Source organism: Gigantopelta aegis, chromosome 4 (assembly GCF_016097555.1).
Source record: "Gigantopelta aegis isolate Gae_Host chromosome 4, Gae_host_genome, whole genome shotgun sequence".
Lineage (NCBI taxonomy): Eukaryota > Metazoa > Mollusca > Gastropoda > Neomphalida > Peltospiridae > Gigantopelta > Gigantopelta aegis.
The window spans coordinates 107,661,951-107,684,237 of record NC_054702.1 but is presented as its reverse complement, the minus strand read 5'-3'; the positions used below and the strand labels follow the sequence as shown (position 1 = coordinate 107,684,237).

Here is a 22,287-nt window from a genome sequence, read left to right as displayed (position 1 = left end):
AAAACAAAAAATATTTTGCCACATTTCTATTTTTCTTCAGGTAATTGTCGAATATATTTTGTTTATGTAGTTACATTTAAATTAATTTTATTATTATTATTATTAGCTATAGATGTTTAATGAGGCAAAAGAAACGAATAAAATAAATGAAGAATTCTAAAGGACACCAAACAGTGATGTTGATCGGAGTAAAGATTTTCTTGCTGTAATAAAATTTCATAATCAACCTTTCTTGTCAATATCATCATTATAGTTATATTACATTTAGAAGGAACTGCATATTTTTATTTCAGCCATTGGCTAATTACATACACAGATTTGTTAAAATGTTTGTATGTTCTGTAATCTATGTTAAACAGATTTTCCTATTCTGAAGGAAAAAACCGTTATCGTGATCAAAAATTTATATTCGCACAATACAGCTTCCAAAGGGCATTTTGGCAGGTGCTTCGTTTACATGAGGACTATTGTTAACAAAAGTAAATATTGAATGTCATATACATTAATATTTCATCTTCTTATTGCGAACTGTAAAACAATATGAGGGTCAAGGCTGTTGCATATTGAAGTCGAATTTCCGGTAACAAACGGTAGCAACAGGGCAACACATGGAGTTAGAAACGGTTTAAATAGTCCTCCCACAAGTTAACTGTTATCTTCAGAGATAAACATCAATTTTTATTTTTAAATCTATGCAAATCTCCAACTGAAATACTTCCGACGAATAAATTGGTGTTGCTACAATCTCCACTCTGCTTTACCTATGAAATCATTTTGAACTTTGGTCTTTTGACATCGAAGACAGACCTCGCCATTCAAGGGTAACTATCACTCTCACTCCCACTAGTTCTAGGAGAGTAAGTTTTAGCTCGCCTTAGCATGTGAATTTATATACAATCAATATGATACCATCTTAAATGGCTCGCCATAATCTAAGTTAGGGAGCACTTAATCACTCCCCTCAATTCTTTTCATGGCGAGTTCTGTGACATCGAAGTCTTTTCTTCTTTAAGTGTTTGGGAGAGGAGACAAATTGCTAAGTCTGGAGGCGGTGTGTGACATATGGTAGGACGTGGATGGTCTGGCAAGCATAAACCGCCTGACATGTCTGTGAGGAACTGGACCACCCATGCCGACCGAGGTGCAAGCCTTCTTGTGAACGTACACGGCACCACCAGGAATCGGTAAATACTGAGGGTCCTGAAAAGACAAGTTTACCATCAATAGTTCGGCTGAAACAAACAGTTTTAGGGTACTTGGGCAAGAAGATCATTATTTTAAGAGGTTTATGGACAAGTTTGAGATTTTCGTTAGCCAGTACTTAGGACCCACATTAATGTTTTTACACAATAAACATTTCCTGAATTCTGATACCCTCAAAAGAGTGGAATCTTGGACTATTGCGAAATTAAAACTGGACACCAGCTTCGCCCCTTTCAGATACGTATAATTATAATTTTGTATCAGTTATTACTATACATAAAAACCTTCCTTGACCCCGATACACGAAGCGATCTTAGCACTAAGATCACCTTAAGTGCATAAGGTAATTATGCAAGGTGCTTTTAGCGCTAAAGCCCCAGTCACACTGTCCCGGTGATAGCAATGGTTCCCCCACGGTAGGCTACGGTGCACCGTAGGGCTGCCTGCGACCACTACGGTTTCGTCAAGGACCATGGAGGTGGTGCTACGGTTTGTCACGATTACCCACGGTTCGACTACGATGGTGCCGTAGGAATACCTTACTGCTGCCGTAAGTCACTGTACGTCACCGTAGTAGACATGCACGGTGAACCACGGTTTGTCATGGATGGCCAAGAAGGGGTCCTACGGCGAGGCACGGTGGTACTAAGGTTACACTACGGTGGCACTACGATATGCATTTACCGACGGCGAGTTACGGTGAGCCACGGAAGTTTTAAGCAACAGTGGCAATCTACGGTTCGTCACGGATCATCCTGGATGGGTACGGTTTACTACGGTTGCCGCCGGACTCACTTCGGTTACCCACGGTTCCCCCCAATTTCAAAAACCGTGGGTCACCGTAGCATACACCGGGACAGTGTGACTGGGGCTTAAGATCGCTTTGTGGAACTGGGCCCAGATAGATATTAAATGAGAGTTACCTCGATATCAAATCGCCTCATCTCTGAAATGCGGTGTTTGTTTCTGACGTTAGGCGTCCTGATTTTCTCACAGAACGTTTTTATTCTCTCCTCGAGGTGTCGCAAGTTTCTGTCGCTGGTCTCCCAGTCTATGACGTCATCTTCGTTGTGGTCACTCTCGATGGAGTTGTCAAACGACGAGTTCCTGGCGCCTCCTCGCAGACGACTTCTCACAGACCCGGAGTAGACTGCCCTTAGTCTCTGGTCTGACCTGCTCTTCTGGATGTCCTGCAGCTGGTGGAACAGAGTGGTTATCGTTTCATCGTCAAGAATATCTTCAGCTTGGCTCTCCGAGACAAAGGCAGAGGGAACTGTGTCACATTCTGTTATCTGAATACTGGCATCAGACGTGTGTGGTCGTTCGGGTAAGGAGCGTGCAGACCTGGCCATCGTGCGGGGACAAACAGAACTAACAGATCTCACAAAGGCTTCCATGGGGGACACCTCCTCTTCAAGTACCACTCTCTCCTCGCCAAGAAGTTCCCTTTCAGCTTCGATATTGTTACGAAGTTTGTCCATACTTCTAGGTAACTTTTGCCTTACAATTCCATGGACCTCATACATTTTGAAATAGTCAAACAGTTTCGACTCAACACCCAGTTGTTTTGATTTGAAGGCACTCTTCTTTCTGTAATACAACGAGTTCGGTACAAATGGATCTATGAGTGGAACTTTGTCTTTAAGAAACAATTCTATAAGATGTTTGAGTTTTGGGTCTGTTGCTTCTTCCGTTGTCGTCTTATGGCTGGGAGATTCGCTCTTTAACATCAGACAGTTAGCGGCTGAGAAAAGGTGAGCCAATAGAGGAACTGAGCGAGCATTTGGTATACGCAGTCTTCCAATTAGTTTTTGCAAGACACCATTTCTCAGCTTTTCCAATGTCTTTATATTTTTCTTTAGAACCAGTCTTTCAAAGTTCTTGGTATTCAGAACAAATACCTCCGTATCGGTAGTGGATACCACGGTTCCAATATTAGTATCTAGATTCAGCACCACTTCAATATCACCTGTGGAAAACAAATAGCCAAGTTTTTAAAACATGCACCCATATAATACTGTAACATATCTGCCATAATATATTGTCTCTGAAATGTGCACAGTGTATCACATACTGGAGTAGGTTGGTTGACGTGGATTACTTATTGAAGTGCATTAATACACTTGCCAGAAGTACGATGGATTGCATGGTCGATCGCCATCATTGGACTCATGTTATTTGTCCTAACCAGTGACCTACGACTGACATATCAAATCTGAACGACAAAACCGTAATACGTGATCAAGGCCACACCTCTCTACAATGCAGTCGAATGGACATTTGGCAAAATAGTGGTTGATTCCATGAATCTCTATCTAGTGACTCGTCTATAGGAGAACGGCCACTCCCGAGGAAATTCTTTACTGGAGATTACATTCTTCCTGAACCGCCACAAAGAGGACTGCCACTCAGATTAATTTATTAAACCAAACCTATCACAGGACATCAAATGCCGTGGTATATACGGTTCTGCTATACAGTATATGAAATAAAAACACAAATTGTGTATTAGTGCGATCCTTTGCTGGTTTTCAGGTGTTCTCTTGTGTAATAACAGAGGATATAGCTAAAGAAACCTTGCTGCTAATTGGTAAGAGTAGCCTATGTGGCGGCAAATGATTTTCTCGTTACCTCCAATAGCCTAGGCTACCACGTTGTGCACCACCAGGAGTGAACATTAGTTAGCACGATATTTATTATATCCATGACCTAAGCGAATTCCAGCAGAATTGGATTTTATTTGGTTGTAAGCACAATATTTATTATAGCTATGACATACGATCCAGCCATTCCCATACTAACCAACAACTTCATTCTTTTCCACACAGCAGAGGTCAACGGTTTTGTTCTTGAGGCGTTTCTCGGCCGCCGCGTATCCTTCCTTCCTCTTCACCCTAATGTGGTCAGATGCCAGTCCGGCGCACGACCTCTGCTTGTGGAGACGAGATCTGTGAAGGAGAAATACAACATCAAAGTTAACCACTACAATTGTAACGGAAAACACACGGCAAGTAATTTACACAGGTATAACTGGTTAATTACGTGGCGTGAATGACAAAGTGTTTGTTTGAAAAGACTGTCTTCACACAGAAATGCAAGTCACAAGCTCTACCACTAGATTATAACCTGAATCCATTATTCTGTCTTTCCCGTCCCAGCCAGTACCCCACTAATGGTATATCAAAGGCCATGGTATGTATTGACCTGTGGAAAAGTGCATATAAAACGTCCATTGCTGTTAATGTGCTTCAATGGTTCAGTTAAACAAAACAAACTTCGATCCCTAAATGCCAACTCCCATAAATATGGTCTCAGAAAAACTAAATATAGCGTCAAACTGCGAATAATTGGGCCCTTCTTTGAAAATTATATTTTAAAGTTAGGCACTAGACCAGAACGCACCACCTTGACTATTTTTAAGCCTAAGTCAGGTCACCCAGTCAAGTGTTTAGTACAAGGTCGGAAATCTTATTGTTCAGATTGACGTAAAATAAACATTCGTGGGCATGATTTTCGAAATAAAATCCCGACGCAACAAATTAAAGGGTATTTTTTAAAATATTTTTATTTCTATGACGAACAAGAATACATACATTAATATACACGCCATGGTGCTTCAAATAAATGGACATCACTGACCTGGATTACAGATTCAGTCAAAACCCATCCAGATGCATCACAAATATCAACATAAACATCAATTTTAAGATCTTTATTTACATCAAAACAATTGTTTTTTTCTAATATCCTAATTTTTGTCCTAACGTTTTGGTAATCATTTCAGAAAATTTGAGAATTGTGTTTTGTCTGTCTAATTAATTCTGTATTCAACTGTCAAAAGTATCTAGCGGTCAAAAAGGTACCATTTTTTAAGAAGGGCTCTTTTGAGTATCCAAAACTATGATGAGATGAGACTGTGGCCGTTTTTATTATGAGAGTCCAAAGCAGTAGTGACCAATCATTTATGATAACAATTCATTGTGCATAACTGCCAGGTGCAAATACTATTCTTTTATCATGTGTCGACAAATAGAAGCTGTGAATCGAAGAAAGGAAATGTTTTATTTAACGACGCACTCAACACATTTTATTTACGGTTATATGGCGTCAGACATATGGTTAAGGACCACACAGATATTAAAGGAGGAAACCAGCTGTCGCCACTTTATGGGCTACTCTTTTGGATTGGCAGCAAGGGATCTTTTATATGCACCATCCCATAGACAGGATAGCACATACCACGGCCTTTGATGTACCAGTCGTGGTACACTGGCTGGAGCGAGAAATAGCCCAATGGACCTGTGAATCGTAGTATGGTTAGTGATTCTGTAATTCACAAAGTCGTGCGTGTGAGATTAGAATACTTACTTCATGTTGTTCTGCCCAGGACAATGTGGCTTCATCAGATAGGGGAACTGAGCCTCGTGCTTTGCCGGTTCAACAACTATTTTCGCCTGACCACTGAATAAAGAAGTATAAATATCTCGATTTGTACATTTTAGAATCCTAAATTGACTTATGTCACAGAATAATAGTAATAAAAATAAAGTGAAACAAATCTTCTTATTGACGCAGATATTTGCCATTCCTGGTTTATTCACACGTGGTAGCAGGTGCGTATACAGGCGATTATGCAGCTGGGATGGGAGTATAGACTGGTGGGTGAAGTAACGCAAGGCGTGCCTTTTTAAATATTCACCTTATTCAAGCACAGCGGAAGAAAGAGAACATTATTGCAGATAGCTGAGATCGAGAGCGCGATGCACTCGAGTTTCTTGGGAGTTCGTGGGCATGGTCCTCCGAAATTGTTTTAAATTAAATATCCTGAAATGCAATTTCCTGCAATTTTTCACGACGTATAATTTTCGGAAAGGCTACACATGTATACGCTCAGTGGCACATGCAGTTCGGTGGCAACGTCAGTATAGTGGGAAGAATGTTAAGAAAAACACAAAAATACGAGATGCCACACCATCATCGACAAAAAAAACATTGTTACTAGGACTACTTGGGTTGGAGTGGGAGGAACTTACCTGAAAATGAAGACAAGTCCTTTGGTGGGTTCGCCTTGTTTCATGATAACAGATCCATACTTGTGGACCTCTTTGACGAAACTCAGCTCGAGCAGTCGTTGGAACTTGGTCGTCCAGAAGGCGAACAGAGGACTGTCCTGGATGAACTTCCGTCTCTCCTCGTAATACTCCTCCTGCTTCACCTGCAAGGAACAATTTGTTTTGTTTAACGACACCACTAGAGCACATTGATTTATTAATCACCGGCTATTGGATGTCAAACATTTGGTAATTTTCACTTGTAGTCTTAGAGAGGAAACCCGCTACATTTTTTCCCATTAGTAGCAAGGGATCTTTTATAGGCACCATACCACAGACATGATAGCACATACCACGGCCTTTGATATACCAGTCGCGGTGCTCTGGCGGGAAGTAGAAATAGCCCAATAGGCTCACCGACGGGGATCGATCCTAGACCGACCGCGCATCAGGCGTCGCTTTACCACTGGGCTACATCCCTGCCGTACGTAATACCAAAAGTATAAATAACTAATACTAATAAATAATAATGATGGTACCAATGAATAAATTAAAGTTCAGACAAGTATGGCCTGGGCACCGATAGGCATTTTATAAGATGCTGCATATCCAGCTAAAGGCGACGTCACACGATACGAGGGTCTTGTACGATAATAGCCACAAGAATAACCGTTCAACTTACTCATAACGTGTGGCTTCGCCTTAAGGATCAGGGCCCCGTTCCACAAAGCCATCTTAGCGCTAAGATCTACTTAAATGCATGACAACCTAATGCACTTAAGGTGATCTTAGCGCTAAGATCGTTTCGTGGAACGGGACGCTGACCTGCTCATCATGGACACGACGTTAGATGAATTATCTTTAACATGCTTTATTCAATAAAAGTACAGGCATGGCTGCACTGGGCAAGATATCTGGTAGATGGAAGACACTTTTTAAAATGTTGCCTCTATCCAGTTAAAATTCAGACATGTCTGTTCTTAGCACGGCGACTGATTATCGCCTGAGCCAGTCTTGTGCAAACTATTAAGTTAAAAACCTGGTAACTCAAATACTGCTAAGTCTCTTCTATTCGTTATGTACTTAGTTCATTCATAGCGGAATGTTCACTGTACCAACAGGGAACTTCCTTGTTTCAGGTGCACGGAACGTTTAATATCTTACGTAGTGAACAGCTACTGTCGCTCTGATTGATCGTAATATGCGACATCGTCTTTGTGCATATACGATATTATATTCCCTAATTAATTTAGTGTACAGTTGTTACGAGGTGTATACTAGAGTATGAAAGTAGTGTAGCGTGCCTTAAGTATAAAACTTATTTGAAAAAAAGTAATAACAAGGGTTGTTAATAAACATTCTTTAAAGTTCTTTAATGCTATATGACACCCAGATTTCTTGCAACTAAATGCCACACTTTACATGCCCGTAGGATGGGGAATTTCCAGAATTATTTAATCTATTCAATTTTTAAGTTCTAAAGGGCGCACATCCTCCTCAGACCGCATTCAAACACGAAAAAACCTTTAATCCTATATCATAGGTACAGAAGGGTCAAAGATTACCGAACATAGAGTGGTCCACACAATAAAACCCACAAACAAATTCCACAAAACCCAAACAAGTGCGTTGATACACTATATATAAGTTTTATTAATGTTTTACCTTTTCGGCAATGCAAATTGAGTTTAATATTGACTTTAGAGATAATCCAAAATGGTGTTGATTTTAGCGATACGGACAAAGCTTTAGAGACGACTCTAAGACGTCAATGTGGCAGTGGGTGAAGTCAAACTGAAATATCAAGCCGACCCGTAAACATCGTTATAGAAGATATTTTTAAAACTCTCGACTGCCCACGCAACCAAGACAAGCCCTGACGTACGTGTTTATACAACGTTCATTAACAAGGTAAACACACGCTTTCCTTCGGGTTCCGGGTCGTGCTGATCTCAAGATGTTTTATAATATATAGCAGACAAGCGAGAGCACAACTATATATACAGAATATACACACATTATTTAAATTCTATTATACTATGTATAAACTGGAAGACCCGGTTGGCCGAGTGGTTAAGGTCGTGAGCTGTCAAATGCCATGTGAATCGGCGCAGTGGGTTCGAATCTTTCCAGTTGACATATGTTTACTTTGTGTTTTTAAATAGTATATATCGTCTGTTGTTGCCTTTATCTGTAATTAAGAATAACGTTTCGTATGCTGGAATTGTTTAACAACCCAGAATAATTTGGAATGTAGATAAATTCAATCTGAAATTGTAAAATTCACTTTGACCAAACAGCTAACCTATTATATATATATATATATACACTTCTTCATATAAATTAATAATTTTTACACAATGTATGACTAAAAAAGAAAGGAAGCTATAAGTAATGTTTCTTGAACAATATCTCATAGAGACGTAGCTAGCATAAAATAACGACTGAGCTGTAAAAAATGAATCGAGACATATAGAGCCGAATATACGAAGCCAGTTTTAGACTTACACGCGTTTAACTACATACATGTACTATACTTAAATACCTGCGTTTACGAAAAACAGGCTTCGTAAATTCGGCCCTCGGTGTTGGCGCTGTATTCGTCCCCAGTCCTCCACCACAACCTCCCATAAGTTCCGCCCTGCATCAGCACCTTTTAATCTACGTCTATCGGATATCTTACATAGTTGTTGCGATACTCGGTTAGTCGAGTCTTAGAAAACAATCGTAGCAAAGATCTTTTATATGCACTTTCTCACAGACAGCACAGCGCACACCGCGGTCTTCGGTACGCTAGCCGCGGGACATTGGTTTGAATGGAAATAACTGAATGTGTCCGCCATCACACCTCGGTTGAAGGAAGGAGATGGTTTATTTAACGACGCACTCAACACATTTTATTTACGGTTATATGGCGTCGGACATATGGTTAAGGACCACACAGATATTGAAGGAGGAAACACGCTGTCGCCACTTCATGGGCTACTCTTTTCGATTAGTAGCAAGAGATCTTTTATATGTACCATCCCATAGACAGGATAGCACATACCACGGCCTTTGATGTACCAGTCGTGGTGCACTGGCTGGAACAAGAAATAGCCCAATGGGCCCACTGACGGGTATCGATCCCAAACCGACCGCGCATCAAGCGAGCGCTTTACCACTGGGCTACGTCTCGCCCCCACCTCGGTTGAAATTCTTTAACAGGAATACAGACATTATCGTGCGAGGTATTCAGAAAGCTGATACATCCGACAAAGAAAGCTATAACAGCCTAGTGAAGTGATCAATAACAGGTTAACAGCGTCATAAAGCAATATAACATGCCAACAATAAACAGTGAAAACCCCATAACTGCATGTTCACGGACAGTTAGGTTACACTCCATCATTGTATTGTGGTAATGATATAGTTAAATTAGTCCACGTGGTATAAATAGGCCGGCTAGAGAGAGTTTTGGACTAGTATAAGTGACAATGTGCTAATAACAAAATATCGTGGATTATTTAAATATGCATTTCTGTCATATTTTAAAGAGTGTGGACAAAAGTCAGTTTTATTTATTTCGTTTTAAATTATCAGTATGTTCACTTCATTGATTGTACGCGGTACGAACCTTCATGGATCTTTCAAATAACTCTCGAGAGATGACGAGTAGATCCGAGTCCTCGTCGGCTATTACCGTGGCATTCCGTACCGCGTCCTCCTCCAGTAGAGCAACCTCGCCAAAGCCGTCTCCTCCTTCTGAATACAGAAACAAAATAGTGCATTAGAAAATCACAACATCGCTTCCGACATCTTGGCCATAGCATGTGATAATTGATCTAGAGTTATAAAGATAAAACCCGTTTCCGCAGTGTGCTTACTGGTTTAATCACACTATCCTTGGTGTGACTAGCGTTTATTCAGCAGCTAATTAACAATACATACATTAGTCGTTAATTAACACGTTAATTAACGTTCACCTTTTTTACATATATACATAATATCCATAATACAGTTAAAAACTGCTACAACACCTTTATTAACCTCGCTCTAAAAAACCAGAGATAAACCTCAGCAAAATCTTGGCCAAAGACTCTGGAAAAAGCGATAGGTTTGTATTAAGTTTGTTTGCACCTGACCATTAAACAACATGTGTACCTAACTGTTAATAATCCCTATTGCTTCTCATCACCTTAAGTATTATGTTACAAGCAATAAAATTTGGTTAGCCGAGTTGCTGTGCTGAACGCTGTTCTTAGAATGATCACATCCAAGATGTCCCAACACTGTAACTGCCAGCTCTTATTTTGTCTGCAGTTATCTCTCATCACCCACCGATACCGTTACCGTGAAGTGTAAACATTTAATTCTATCTTCACTAAGTGCCGCCAGAATTATCATGTTTAATCACCACTTTAAACGATTTACAACAGCACTATCCTTGGTGTGACTAACGTTTATTCAGCAGCTAATTAACAACACATACATTAGAATTGTATCAAGTAATGGGCAGTTAGATTCCCAGTTGTTGTGATACTTCTAATCTGGCACATTTGTTATCTTTGATATATCCATCCTTAGCGATGTCTATTTTCCAACGCCCATGGCGTTTTAAACACCTGTCATTTACCCCTGCATTAGCAGCTGCAGACACGCCCCCATGTTCTAAGATAATGCAAGCCATATTTGGTTACATCTGACACTATGTTTCTAAATTTTTCCAACATGGCTTTCCTCATTGTGGAATAGCTTATTGCTTTGTCTACAAACACTAGCTTTTCTTTATTATTTGAGACAGATATTGCTCTAAACAATTTTAAACTGGAAGTTACCTCTACCTTAGCCATATTCATATATCTTTCTAACCATGTTACCGGACATGCTACTGTACCCTCTTAGCAATTAGCACTTTGTTTCCCTGCCTGTACTGATCTGTTTTGCTTTTTTCAATTGTGATTTCTACATGGTCTGAAAATATTACTATATTGCAACATTTAAACATTCTTATTTCCTGACTTCTCAGGAAGCCAGCAAATGATAATACAATAAAACAAACATCTCTAACATCTACTAGTTTTGTACTGTTCTTAAATGTTTTGCAGAAGCACAATCTGTTCAGATTCCACCACCTCTTTCTTCACTACAGGCTTTCCCAGCAGTCGTTCAGCTGACTCAACGGTCATTTGCACCAATTCATTGTCCATTGGGGATTGGACACCAGCTGTTTTATGCACCCAGCTGATTCCATACAGAACACCATTAAATGTTTGTAAAGATACTTTGTTCTGAATTAGTTTTGACAGAAAAAGTCCTATATGAAATGGGTCCGCTGGTAAAACACATATTTCTGATTTATTTTCTGCAAAGTCCTTCCACTTGTTCCACCCTCTTTGATAAATTGATACAGTACTCTCTGCTCTAGATTTCAACAGTATATTTAGCAGAGTAGATGCTAATTCTTTCAGCTCTTTGTTTTGTAATTCTTCAAGTTTCTTCCACGTCCCGCATGACGTAATGTCTGCAAAAGGAAGATCTCATATCAATTATCATAAAGTAAATAAAGCGTATCTCATGCACCATATTATTTAGCTTTAGTACCATTTCGATATTCTGGCCTCAGTGCCATTTATATATTTCTGGCCTCGGTGCCATACATATATGTAATGGCCTCAGTGCCATTTCATATTCTGGCTTCAGTGCCTTTTCATATTCTGGCCTCAGTGCCATCTCATATTCTGGCCTCAGTGCCATCTCATATTCTGGCCTCAGTGCCATCTCCCATTCTGGCCTCAGTGCCATCTCATATTCTGGCCTCAGTGCCATTTCATATTCTGGCCTCAGTGCCATCTCATATTCTGGTCTCAGTGCCTTTTCATATTCTGGCCTCAGTGCCATCTCATATTCTGGCCTCAGTGCCATCTCATATTCTGGCCTCAGTGCTATCTCATATTCTGACCTTTTTGCCTTGTTTTCTCAACATCGTGACAATAAGATAATAATTGTATTTGCAGCATTAACTATGTAACATGTTTCACAGCTACCATGCATATTGACCTATGTGTAACAAACAGGACACCTCCCTAGTAAGGTCATGCAGAAACCCCTGTTACCACTCCTTGGTTCACAATCATGTCTTATGTATAATGCTATCATTGTAAATTTCATATTCACTGTAAATATGTTTTCCTTTGATTTACCTTGGATGAACGTACCTTTTGTTTTTGGCAAAACTAACCAATCATGCACAAATGTTCCAAAATGAGTACCGTCGGGACATAGTAGTGGCCAGTATGCAGCTGATGTCCACATTGGGATTACCAAAATGCCTTTAGCTCTATGTATGTTCAGGTAGTTGAAACATTTGGCTATAAGATGTGTTGGGGGCAACAACCCATTATGCTCTAGTCCCCAGTTCTGGGAGAAAGCATCTACACCTTCGCTACCCGGTTCCCATGTTTTACTGTTAAATCTGGTTACTTTTTTATTGTAACAATTTGCAAATCTGTCCACTGTACATGGACCCCATTTGGTGTTCAGCTGGCTAAAAATAAAAGGATGTATTTGCCAATCATTCCAATCAATTTCTCGGCTTAGCTTATCTGCTTCTTTATTTTCCTCTCTTGGAATCCATGTTGGATTTAAAACGATGTCATTTAGTTTACAAATTTTAAAAATTTCGAATGCCAAGTGCTGTAATTTGTACTTTGAATTTCCATTCAACAAGATTGACACTACATTTTTATTGTCTGTATGCCATCTAATGTTTTTACCTTTTATGTCAAAGATTAAACTTTGTAACACATTATGAACTGCCTTTAGTTCTCTCCGGGTGGAACTTTCTTTGCTTTCGATCTCACTCCAGTTTCCCACAGCTACACAAGTCTCCTTACTGACTTGAAAACCTCTATACCCAGTGTCTGATGCATCTGAATACACCAGTATTTCAGGTTTATTGAGTGGTCTTACCATTTGCCCATTTATGTTTTCAGTATTTTCTTGCCAAATGTCAACTCCCTTTTTGGCTCTTGGGAACAAGCAACTAAGCTGAACCAGTTTTCTCTGGTAGCTATCACATAATATGTCTGTCTTGTCATAAGACGTGCAATATTGCCTATGCATCTTGACAGATATAATCTGTCCTGTTATTCTTGCCAATTTTCTAACTGGGATAACATTACTCTTTTCTAAATTGTGCAAACTATGTTCTAGACTTGTTTTCAATTTACAAATCCTTTGGTTCGTTGCAGAAAATGTAAAAGTATTTGTATTAATAATCACCCCAAGCCATTCTGTCTTTTGTGCAGGATCCTACTGACATTTGTCTTCATTGACAACAAAGCCTAAATCTTGTAAATCTTTTTGCATTTCCTTTGCCATAATTTCTCCCTCACGTCTTGAAGTGGACAGCCCTAACCCGTCGTCCAAGTAAAGAGCCATGCGCTTTCCTTCTGATCTCCATTTTTTAACCAAAGGCTTAAGCAATTTTGTAAACACATATGGCCCCGTTGAAAGACCGAAAGGTAACACTGTGAATTTGAAGTGTTTAATACTGCCCTCTAATTTCCAACTAAAACCAAGAAATGTTTGGTGTTCTTCAAATATTGTAACATGATGATATCCTGATTTTAAATCAAAAGTTATCATGAAATCGTCCTGACTTACAATTTGCTGTATGAGAGATAAATCTTCAAACTTGAATTTGTCTTTATAAAGAAATAGGTTTACATGTCTAAGATCAAGAATTAGTCTACTTTTCCCATGTGAATTCAGCTTTTCTCGTGTTCTTATCGTCATCGCTGTCGTCTGCTATATCTTTCTCCTCGTATTCTTCAACAGTTTTCCACTCATATTCTGATTTGTCTGCAAGAAGAATTATCTTCTGTCTATGTTTTACTATCTCCATACCTAGTTTTAGGGTCTCTTGAGCACTACTCAATCTGTTTGCCCCCCATGTGCTCCTCGGATTCCAATAGACAGTCCATCACTTGTCTGTTGTGTTTAAACTGTAGTTCATTTCCTCTTTTCTTAAATTTGTAGTCTGTTGTAGTTTTTATTTTCTTAATTTCAATCAACTGTTGTGCTGATTGCTGCGCCGCCGTCTCTGCCAGGTCTTCTTTGAATGACTTCATAATTTTAGAAATCTGGGTGAGAATCTCACGATTATTACATTTTACTTGTTCTGCAATAATAGTTTGGAGTTCGCTGTGTTCCATGTTAAGGAATAAATTCAAAATTTGGTTAGCCGAGTTGCTGTGCTGAACGCTGTTCTTAGAATGATCACATCCTAGATGTCCCAGCACTATAACTGCCAGCTCTCCCTTTGTCTGCAGTTATCTCTCATCACCCACCGATACCGTTACCGTGAAGTGTAAACATTTAATTCTAGCTTCACTAAGTGCCGCCAGAATTATCATTAGCACTGAGTAGAAGCACGTTTTAAAAATACGTGCTTTAAAATGTAGAGAACATCACATACCATTGCCTTAGATATTACAGTCGTGTAGACCTGGCTGGAATGGGTGTTTATTCTACATCCCTCATACAAAGTTAAGCAACAACGAATGAGGTATGGAAATGAAGTCTTATTTGACAATATTTTCAAAAGGAATAGATGTTTTATTGAATCTTCAACATTCACTGATTTGTGTTAGATGTATCTACTCTTGAATACAAAACTCATAGAAATGCACGTGCAAATTAATCAGCAGAAAAATAAAAACAAAACAAAACCAGTATTGTGTTACAGTAATTGGCTTTAATATCGGGTGTATCCCCTGTAAGCATCAATGCAGGCTTGTACACGTCTTGACATCAACAAAATGAGACGACCCAGCTGTCGTTGCGGAACTACCATTCTTCAATGAGAACCATTTTCAGCTTATCTACCGGTTATGGATGGACATGGTGACCGTAAATACGACTCACAAAGATGTCCCAGGCAGGTTTGGTCTTCACGGTGGGTTGTTTCTCTTGGACGACTCGAACGAGGTCGTTCTATGAACAGACTAGTATGACAAAACCTTGCAAAAACCCTGGAAATCAGACTACGGTGGACGTTGTACTAGCTAGCAGATGCAGTCTATGCCATCTCTCCTTGACATTTTCCGATGGCGTGTGCCACCTCATTGGGCGTCTAACCATTGCTGAAGACATATAAACCACGTCGGCTTCCACTTTAAAAAGTTGACAATGTCGTGTGCATCCACGAACGTATTCTGCACTCACTCTCAGTTTAATTCGCGATAAAGCAAGACGTGTCTTCGTGCTCCGTGATTAATTAACACTTACAGGAGTTTGCTGGAGTACAGTGTCACGTACACTGTGTCACGGGCAACCGTGTACGGCGACCGGGAACAGAAGAAACGGAGGTCGAGGAAGAGGAGACGTGCGACAGGGGCGGCACAGGGGGGCTAAAACCGGTAGCTAAACCGCCAGCGGCGGTTCCTTCTGCGTCACCGCCCCGTGCCGATTCTGAGACTCAGAAGACCATGGAAGAGGACAACACCCTACAAACCACGACGGACGTGCCCAACGTGCCATCTCGGAGATAGACACCGCCATGTGCGAGGGTCCAATGATGGCCGACCCCCCCCCCCCCCCCCCTCCCCGCCATTTAGGATTCCGGCGATTGCTGAGTGGCTCCCGCCAGGTCTCGTAACCGTCAAGTGGCCGTTGGCAAGAGGAAGGCTGACACAGACAGGACAACTCTGAGGAAAAACATCATTGGACTCTCCAGGGCGGAAAGATCAACCCCCGCTACACCAAGATGGTCCGAATCAACATCAACTGCAAGGACACCAAGAATTTCTTCATCAAACCGGAGCGAGTTAAGTTCGAATCTCTGTGCGCTTACAAGGGAGAGTCTGGTTTGAACTACGTCACAGGACAACAGACAGGCCGCCTTCCTCAGCTATCGAAACAACGACGTAATCAGCCAAGATCTCGTCATCCCAGAAATGGACAACCTCACAATCCACTAGGTCGTCAAGAAGCTGTAAGGGAACGTGTACTCAGTAATCATCAAAGCACTAGCAACTTCAACCTTCCAGACAGCCTTCCCCAACCTCAGGACGACAGAGCTGCTCCACTCGCCTCAGTGCCCTTCGGTGAACCTTTGCCTCCGTCAGTATGGACTTAGTCAGACTTTAATTTTTTTCGGCCGCCATTTTAAAAACTTTGCTTATTTTTTAAAAATAGTCTGACACCCTTTATTTTTGTCAGTCCGTCTAAATTGCTCCAATCACCTTCAATTTTGGATGAGCAGTCAAATTTTTTATTTGGCTTTAATTTTGACCAGACATGGTTGTTCTCAAGTTTGCTAAAACATTTTTCCAAATTCCGCCCACCTCAAACTTACCCTTCCCCTCCTGCCCCGGAATTGGTCACTGGAGAAGTCAGAGGCTAAATCCGGGGTGGGCGTTCCCGAACCTTCGAAATATGGGCACGTAAATAGAGTTCCCTTCCCTTGCATCCACGAACTTTGCGTTTTGCACGTGCATTTCTATGGATGTTGTAGCAATGCTTAGGCTTGTTTACTGGTCAATGAAGACTTAATACCACACGAAATAATTTTATAAATATTGTGAATTAATACTTCATTTTCATACGTCATTGATTGTTGCTTAACTTTTTGTGACGAGTGTATTAGACGTCTAATACCCATTGGTTATGCTATATGCTTTCCCCTCTATAACCCCGTCATCCCAGGGCCGGTGACTAATTAAATCTGTTATTTCCAATTGTGTTAATCCATTAATTATTACATACGATAAATACATGTCCTTCGGTGTATACCCCTTTCCGCCATGAAATATCTTTCTAAAATATCCTTTGACATGAAAGTAACAGACTATAGGACACCCTTTGTTTACTTACACCTTCATAAGAGAAAAAACCCATCTTTTCTGGTCACCGTAAAAACATACAGAACACAAGTTGGGTGGGTCGATAGCAGTTAAAACATTAACGGTAGTGTGTAACCCGATACCCCGGTGTGCTTAAATTGCTATTGATGAAACACTTAATTGTGTTCAACACGTATGGGAACTGGTGTTTCTAAACAAACAAATAATGATTTTTTCCCCAGTAAAGGACTTGAAGCAAGAACAAAAACTGTCATCGCCGAAATCGTTTAAAGGTTTTTGTTTACATACATATATATCCATTTCATAGACCTGAACACACAGTGTATGCGCTCTTTGCTTTTTAAACATATACATAGACACGTATCCCCATGAACGACATTACAAGGCACCATGCTTGTGAATTGAATAAGCGTTGTAAATTATTTACATTTTAAAGGTCTTGGTAATGAAAATATTTAAAACTAAGTCCAGATGAATAGAAACATGATTACAAAATGAAATAAAAACTTTGAAACATTCAGCACAAGACGCTAGGTGACTATTTTTTGAAGGGACTCGGCGGATGTGTGATTGCTAACAATATTGACACCCAGTATATAAGTTTTATAAAAGAATGTTAAATTTTTGTAGTCAAATTATTTCATAGTGCAATGAAATCGCAGTAGAATACAGAGATATAAATGTATACTAATTTAAAGGAGACAACAGTACTCACCAAAGTTCATGATGAATTTTCCGTACCGGGATCTGTCCAACGATTTCTTCTTCTTAGCTTTTTTCCATTTTACATCTTCAATTATAGATTCCAACTCTGGCGGCAATGGATCGTCGTCTGATTTCGCTGTGTCGATGTACACTGAAGTCCGACCAGTGATCAGCACGTAGAAACTGGTGAAATGACAAACACAATAACAATATACAATGCTGTCTAATACTAGCGATAGCCAAACACCGCCAGTAAATAGTAAGGGTAGTTCCAAAATTAATCATACGGGGACGGGAGGTTAACTGACACTTTAACCTCAGTACTCATATCTGTAGAATACAAATATAAATAATATAATTTATTTACTTTTAAAGACGCACCCAGTAAACCAAGCTGGAATAAAACATGGTAATCATTTCGGTATCTCCTCGTCCCATCCACCTCCCCGCAACCTACTTTTATTATTACTGGAACAGCCCTAAGTAACACGAATAGATATAAAGACGCCATACCTCAAAATAAACTGTTTAAAGATTAACTTTTGGTTAATAAATTTGATTTGTTACGAGAGGTTTATTGCAATCGTATGTTTGAAATGTCGAGTTCAAAACAAATATCACAAATTAATTTCCTTTACGAGTGTCCTCTGCATATACTCGTATATGTGATAGTGTCTTACAGTTTACACATCACTTGTAGACTAAGACAAATGTATGATATATATGGCAGTCAAGTGTCGGTACAGACTCGACAGAAAGACGAAATCTTACCAGGGCATGGGAAATATACTGGTTATCCAGACAAGCAGTTAATCAGTTCGTGCAAACATACCAGCGACAGATAACGAAATTACAATGTATACATCCACAGGATTCGAACCCACTCAATCGATTCGTTTGATACTAGATATTATTAATTTTTTAAATGTTATTTATGTATTTGTTACTACATCGGCGTAACCAGGATTTTAATTGGGGAGGGAGGCAACCCATATTGGGGTGGGGTGGGGGTGAAACCCACACTATGTATTTTTTGTATGTATGATTTATAAACTTTAATACAGTTACAAAGAAAATAAAACAGTTTTGATGATGTAAGGGCATGGCCTCCGTGCCCCCCACGCCTCTGTGTTACGATATACATTCATTTTGTAAAATATTCATTACAGGTTTTTTATTAAGTAGGCTGAACAGAAACGGGACTGCTATCACGTGTATGTGGTATTTTTTTCGTTTCTCCGTCTCACTACTTTAAACTCTTAATAATAACAAGTGTTTTTGATGCAACAGATTCTAAATAATTATAACAAATATAAAACAATTAATTTATAGGCCTACATGTAAAGTAGAACTGCAATACTGACTATTTAATATTGAGTTAAGAGACGAATGACCTAATTATATATCGTTTATTATTATATTTTTAGCAAAAGAAAACAAAAAAGGATAGAAAACATTGTATAGCTTTCATGAATAGAAAATAGTATGCATAATGTAGACTGATTATATTTTATTTATGCATTAAACATCAGTAAAAACTCATAATGTAATACCGTGTCTACCATTTACACGAAGAAACAAGACTGTATGGTTGCACAAAAAGCAGCTCTATTTGTATATAAATGGTGCAAATATTACTGATTCTTTCAGAACATGATTAATATGTTTTAACATTTCATTTTTGATATTAAATATTAACAAGAAATTTCATCCACAAATAAAAGACTAAATACGTACTTTTAGTACAAATAATACAATCAACTGGTATCCAAGACATTCATTGGACGAGAAGTACAACAATATGATGACGTCAAGATATTGTTTACAATCCAAACTACCTCGAACGGAAGGACACACACATTTACCAGTTAGTTCACCACCGAAGGAAATACTATGGAAAAGAACAATATTCAAGCCAGACTACGTGCATTTGAATCAACACAGCTACTCAGAGCTTTTCGACTATGAAGAATGTGTCGTCTGTCGGCTACTGGACAACAGCTGCCGTTACGACCAGGTAACCGCCGACAAAGACAGACTGCTGTAACGACGACGGCCCGCAGTCATCCCCGGGTCGTGAAATACTAAGTATCCATTAGCGGGATTCGAAACTGCTGTACCGTTTCGCTTAACATTGAACTGGACGCGATTCTAACACGAATTTCCAGTTAATCAACGTGTTTAAGATGAAAACTACTCGACGTTTAGTTGTAATGTATACTCAGAATTGAACAAAAATAAATGGAATAACATCCGTGCAGGTATATATTTTTTTGAAGCAACGATGCATACTGAACCATGTGAATATCTATAATTAGAGTCCCAGTTATCGAAAGAACCACAAGCCCACCTGCAATTCAGTAACCACAACAACACATATTTCTAAAGGTTATGACCTGCTGTTAAATAGCAACAATTCTTAATTATGTTATTTTGATATTTATGAGGCTCCCTGTAATTTCATTCACTATTCAATAGATTTCTTAATCTAAAAACTGCACGTTGTCAAAACTGTTCGTTTATGTGTATCTCAGCATAGCATTTAACCAGCGGTATTAAGCGCCAGAACATAAGGCAACAATGGAACTTCAACAACAAGGGGTATGTTTATACACTTTCTCACAGAAATAACAGCAGTATGATACTAGCAGTATGATACTAGCAGTATGATACAGAAGTCATGGGGCACCAGTTGGATCCACAGATATCCAAAGAGTCCATTGAGGATTTCGATCCTGTAACCCTTCACATCCAAGGCGGATTTAGGGCGGATATTTGGTATAATCACTTAATCAATACACAACGTATTGACCAGAAATCCATATACTGTATTGTGAAAACTATTAAAAATGGTGTCATAGTTAAACAATATCTAATGATTGATTAGAGTCGATGTTTAACCTATTTTAACATATGAAGCATTTAGCATTAAATTTACATACGATCAGACGTTTTGGAATTTACAATAAAAAGCAGATAAAATGTTATGCATATCACATTGTCAATTATGAAATGACAATAAGTTCTATATATTAGTTTAAACTGGTTTCATAATTTAAGACTACAAAAACATTCAGATAAATGTACATTTTAAACAAAACAACAACAATGCCAATTTCTCAACGAAAATATTCTAAGTTAGAATACATATTATCGTTACAGGAGTGGAAAAAGGTTAGGTCAGGTCAGTGTATTTAACGTGCACATTCAGAACAAGCTGTTGTAGCGCACGTCTGTCCTGGGCACAGGTGTTGGCCTCGGCCAGCCCCTCTGTCCAGGACAGGAACGGGGTGGGGTGGCTTAGAGAGGGAACCGCCTGCACTGGCTGGTGCAAGGGACCACCAGCAATCCGACCGGAGCCGGTAACAGGCGGAGGGTGGTATGGTGTTATGGAATTTGGAAAGTCCCGTAGGATTAAGCCAAAGATAATGGGTGTGCATTTTTGTCAAGGAAATTAGGCGCAATTTTGAACTGTCCGCCAAAATTGAAAATAAGGAGCTACATATAGTTTTGGAAGATTAGTGTGCCGAGAGTGGCTCGTTAAGTGGACCTAGATGGCGTTGATTTATCTCCCTAGGTTGCCCATAGGGGTCCTTAAAAGGACCTGATCTGTTCAGATTGTGGGAAAAGGTCTATAATTTACCATTTCTATTACATTGAATAATGACAACAAATAAAATAAAATACTAGAAAATATAATAAAATATCTTTGAGTTTTGTTATATACAGCCAGAAATATTTAACTAGAACATTTGTCCTATGACTGTTTTAAAGTCTTAGTTATATGGAAAGAAATTTAACGGTAGAGCCATGACATGGATGGACATATACAATTTGATATGATAAACAGACAGAAAAAGAAGAAGTTATTTGTTAAATATTATATAGAAGTAAAATGCAGAATCAAGGAGCTAACGTATACGCCTTTTAAAATATATTAAAGATAACATGCAGTCTGAATACAATATACTGTCATGTACTTTATAAACATTGTCAATTTAAAGAATATTATAACTATTGGGCACCGTGGTCCCGATTCTTAGAAACAAGTCACGACAATATATTATTCTACAGGTATTTATTACAATACAAAATTTATTATTTTCCATTTCGAAATCCGATTTTAAATTCATTCTTCCCTTATTCACTTAACCTTTTTCTCTCTCTTTATTTCTAGCTTCTCTGTTAACCCTATATTACAGACTTCTGCTTCGTGTACTCATGTTATACCATTATGCATTCACATTATTTATATCTACATTTACAATCATTCGCTTATAACATAACTCTAAGGTAATGATATCTGGGGCCCCAACCCCGACACTACCATATTTGTTTCTGGGGTTAATAGATCTTTAAAAAAAGGGTTATTATTTAAAGTTAAACAACTGTGTCTTACCATTTTCCCAATTCCCCCTGCGCGATAATGACATCGTCGACTGCAGCCTTCATGTACCCACAATGCCTCACCACGTCAT

The 22,287-nt window shown here is 39.2% G+C and overlaps 1 protein-coding gene across 3 annotated transcripts; it reads right to left on the bottom strand.

Annotated features, from left to right (window-relative positions):
- Window positions 1–271: 271 nt before the first annotated feature.
- LOC121371698 lies at window positions 272–22,274 on the bottom strand. Of its 3 annotated transcripts, none has more exons than XM_041497786.1 (8): window positions 22,209–22,274; window positions 17,820–17,992; window positions 9,871–9,998; window positions 6,237–6,418; window positions 5,572–5,664; window positions 4,006–4,151; window positions 2,127–3,172; window positions 272–1,200 (listed from the first exon to the last, which is right to left on the bottom strand). In XM_041497786.1, exons 1-8 carry the CDS (start codon window positions 22,259–22,261, stop codon window positions 1,009–1,011), a joined length of 2,013 nt encoding a protein of 670 aa, XP_041353720.1. In that variant the 5' UTR covers window positions 22,262–22,274; the 3' UTR covers window positions 272–1,008. The 3 variants fall into 3 exon arrangements, with proteins under 3 accessions (XP_041353720.1, XP_041353722.1, XP_041353721.1); XM_041497788.1 differs by lacking the exon at window positions 22,209–22,274 and adding an exon at window positions 19,547–21,505; XM_041497787.1 differs by lacking the exon at window positions 22,209–22,274 and adding an exon at window positions 18,581–18,899.
- Between the last annotated feature and the right edge of the window lie 13 nt (window positions 22,275–22,287).

Excerpts from the sequence above, each read along its gene's own strand:
- LOC121371698 (XM_041497786.1), bottom strand. The coding sequence starts at position 22,261 with ATGAAGGCTGCAGTCGACGATGTCATTATCGCGCAGGGGGAATTGGGA. Across the intron at positions 17,993-22,208 it reads CAGGGGGAATTGGGAAAATG|TTTCTACGTGCTGATCACTG; the intron begins GTAAGACACAGT and ends TCATTTCACCAG. Across the intron at positions 1,201-2,126 it reads TGAGGCGATTTGATATCGAG|GACCCTCAGTATTTACCGAT; the intron begins GTAACTCTCATT and ends TTGTCTTTTCAG.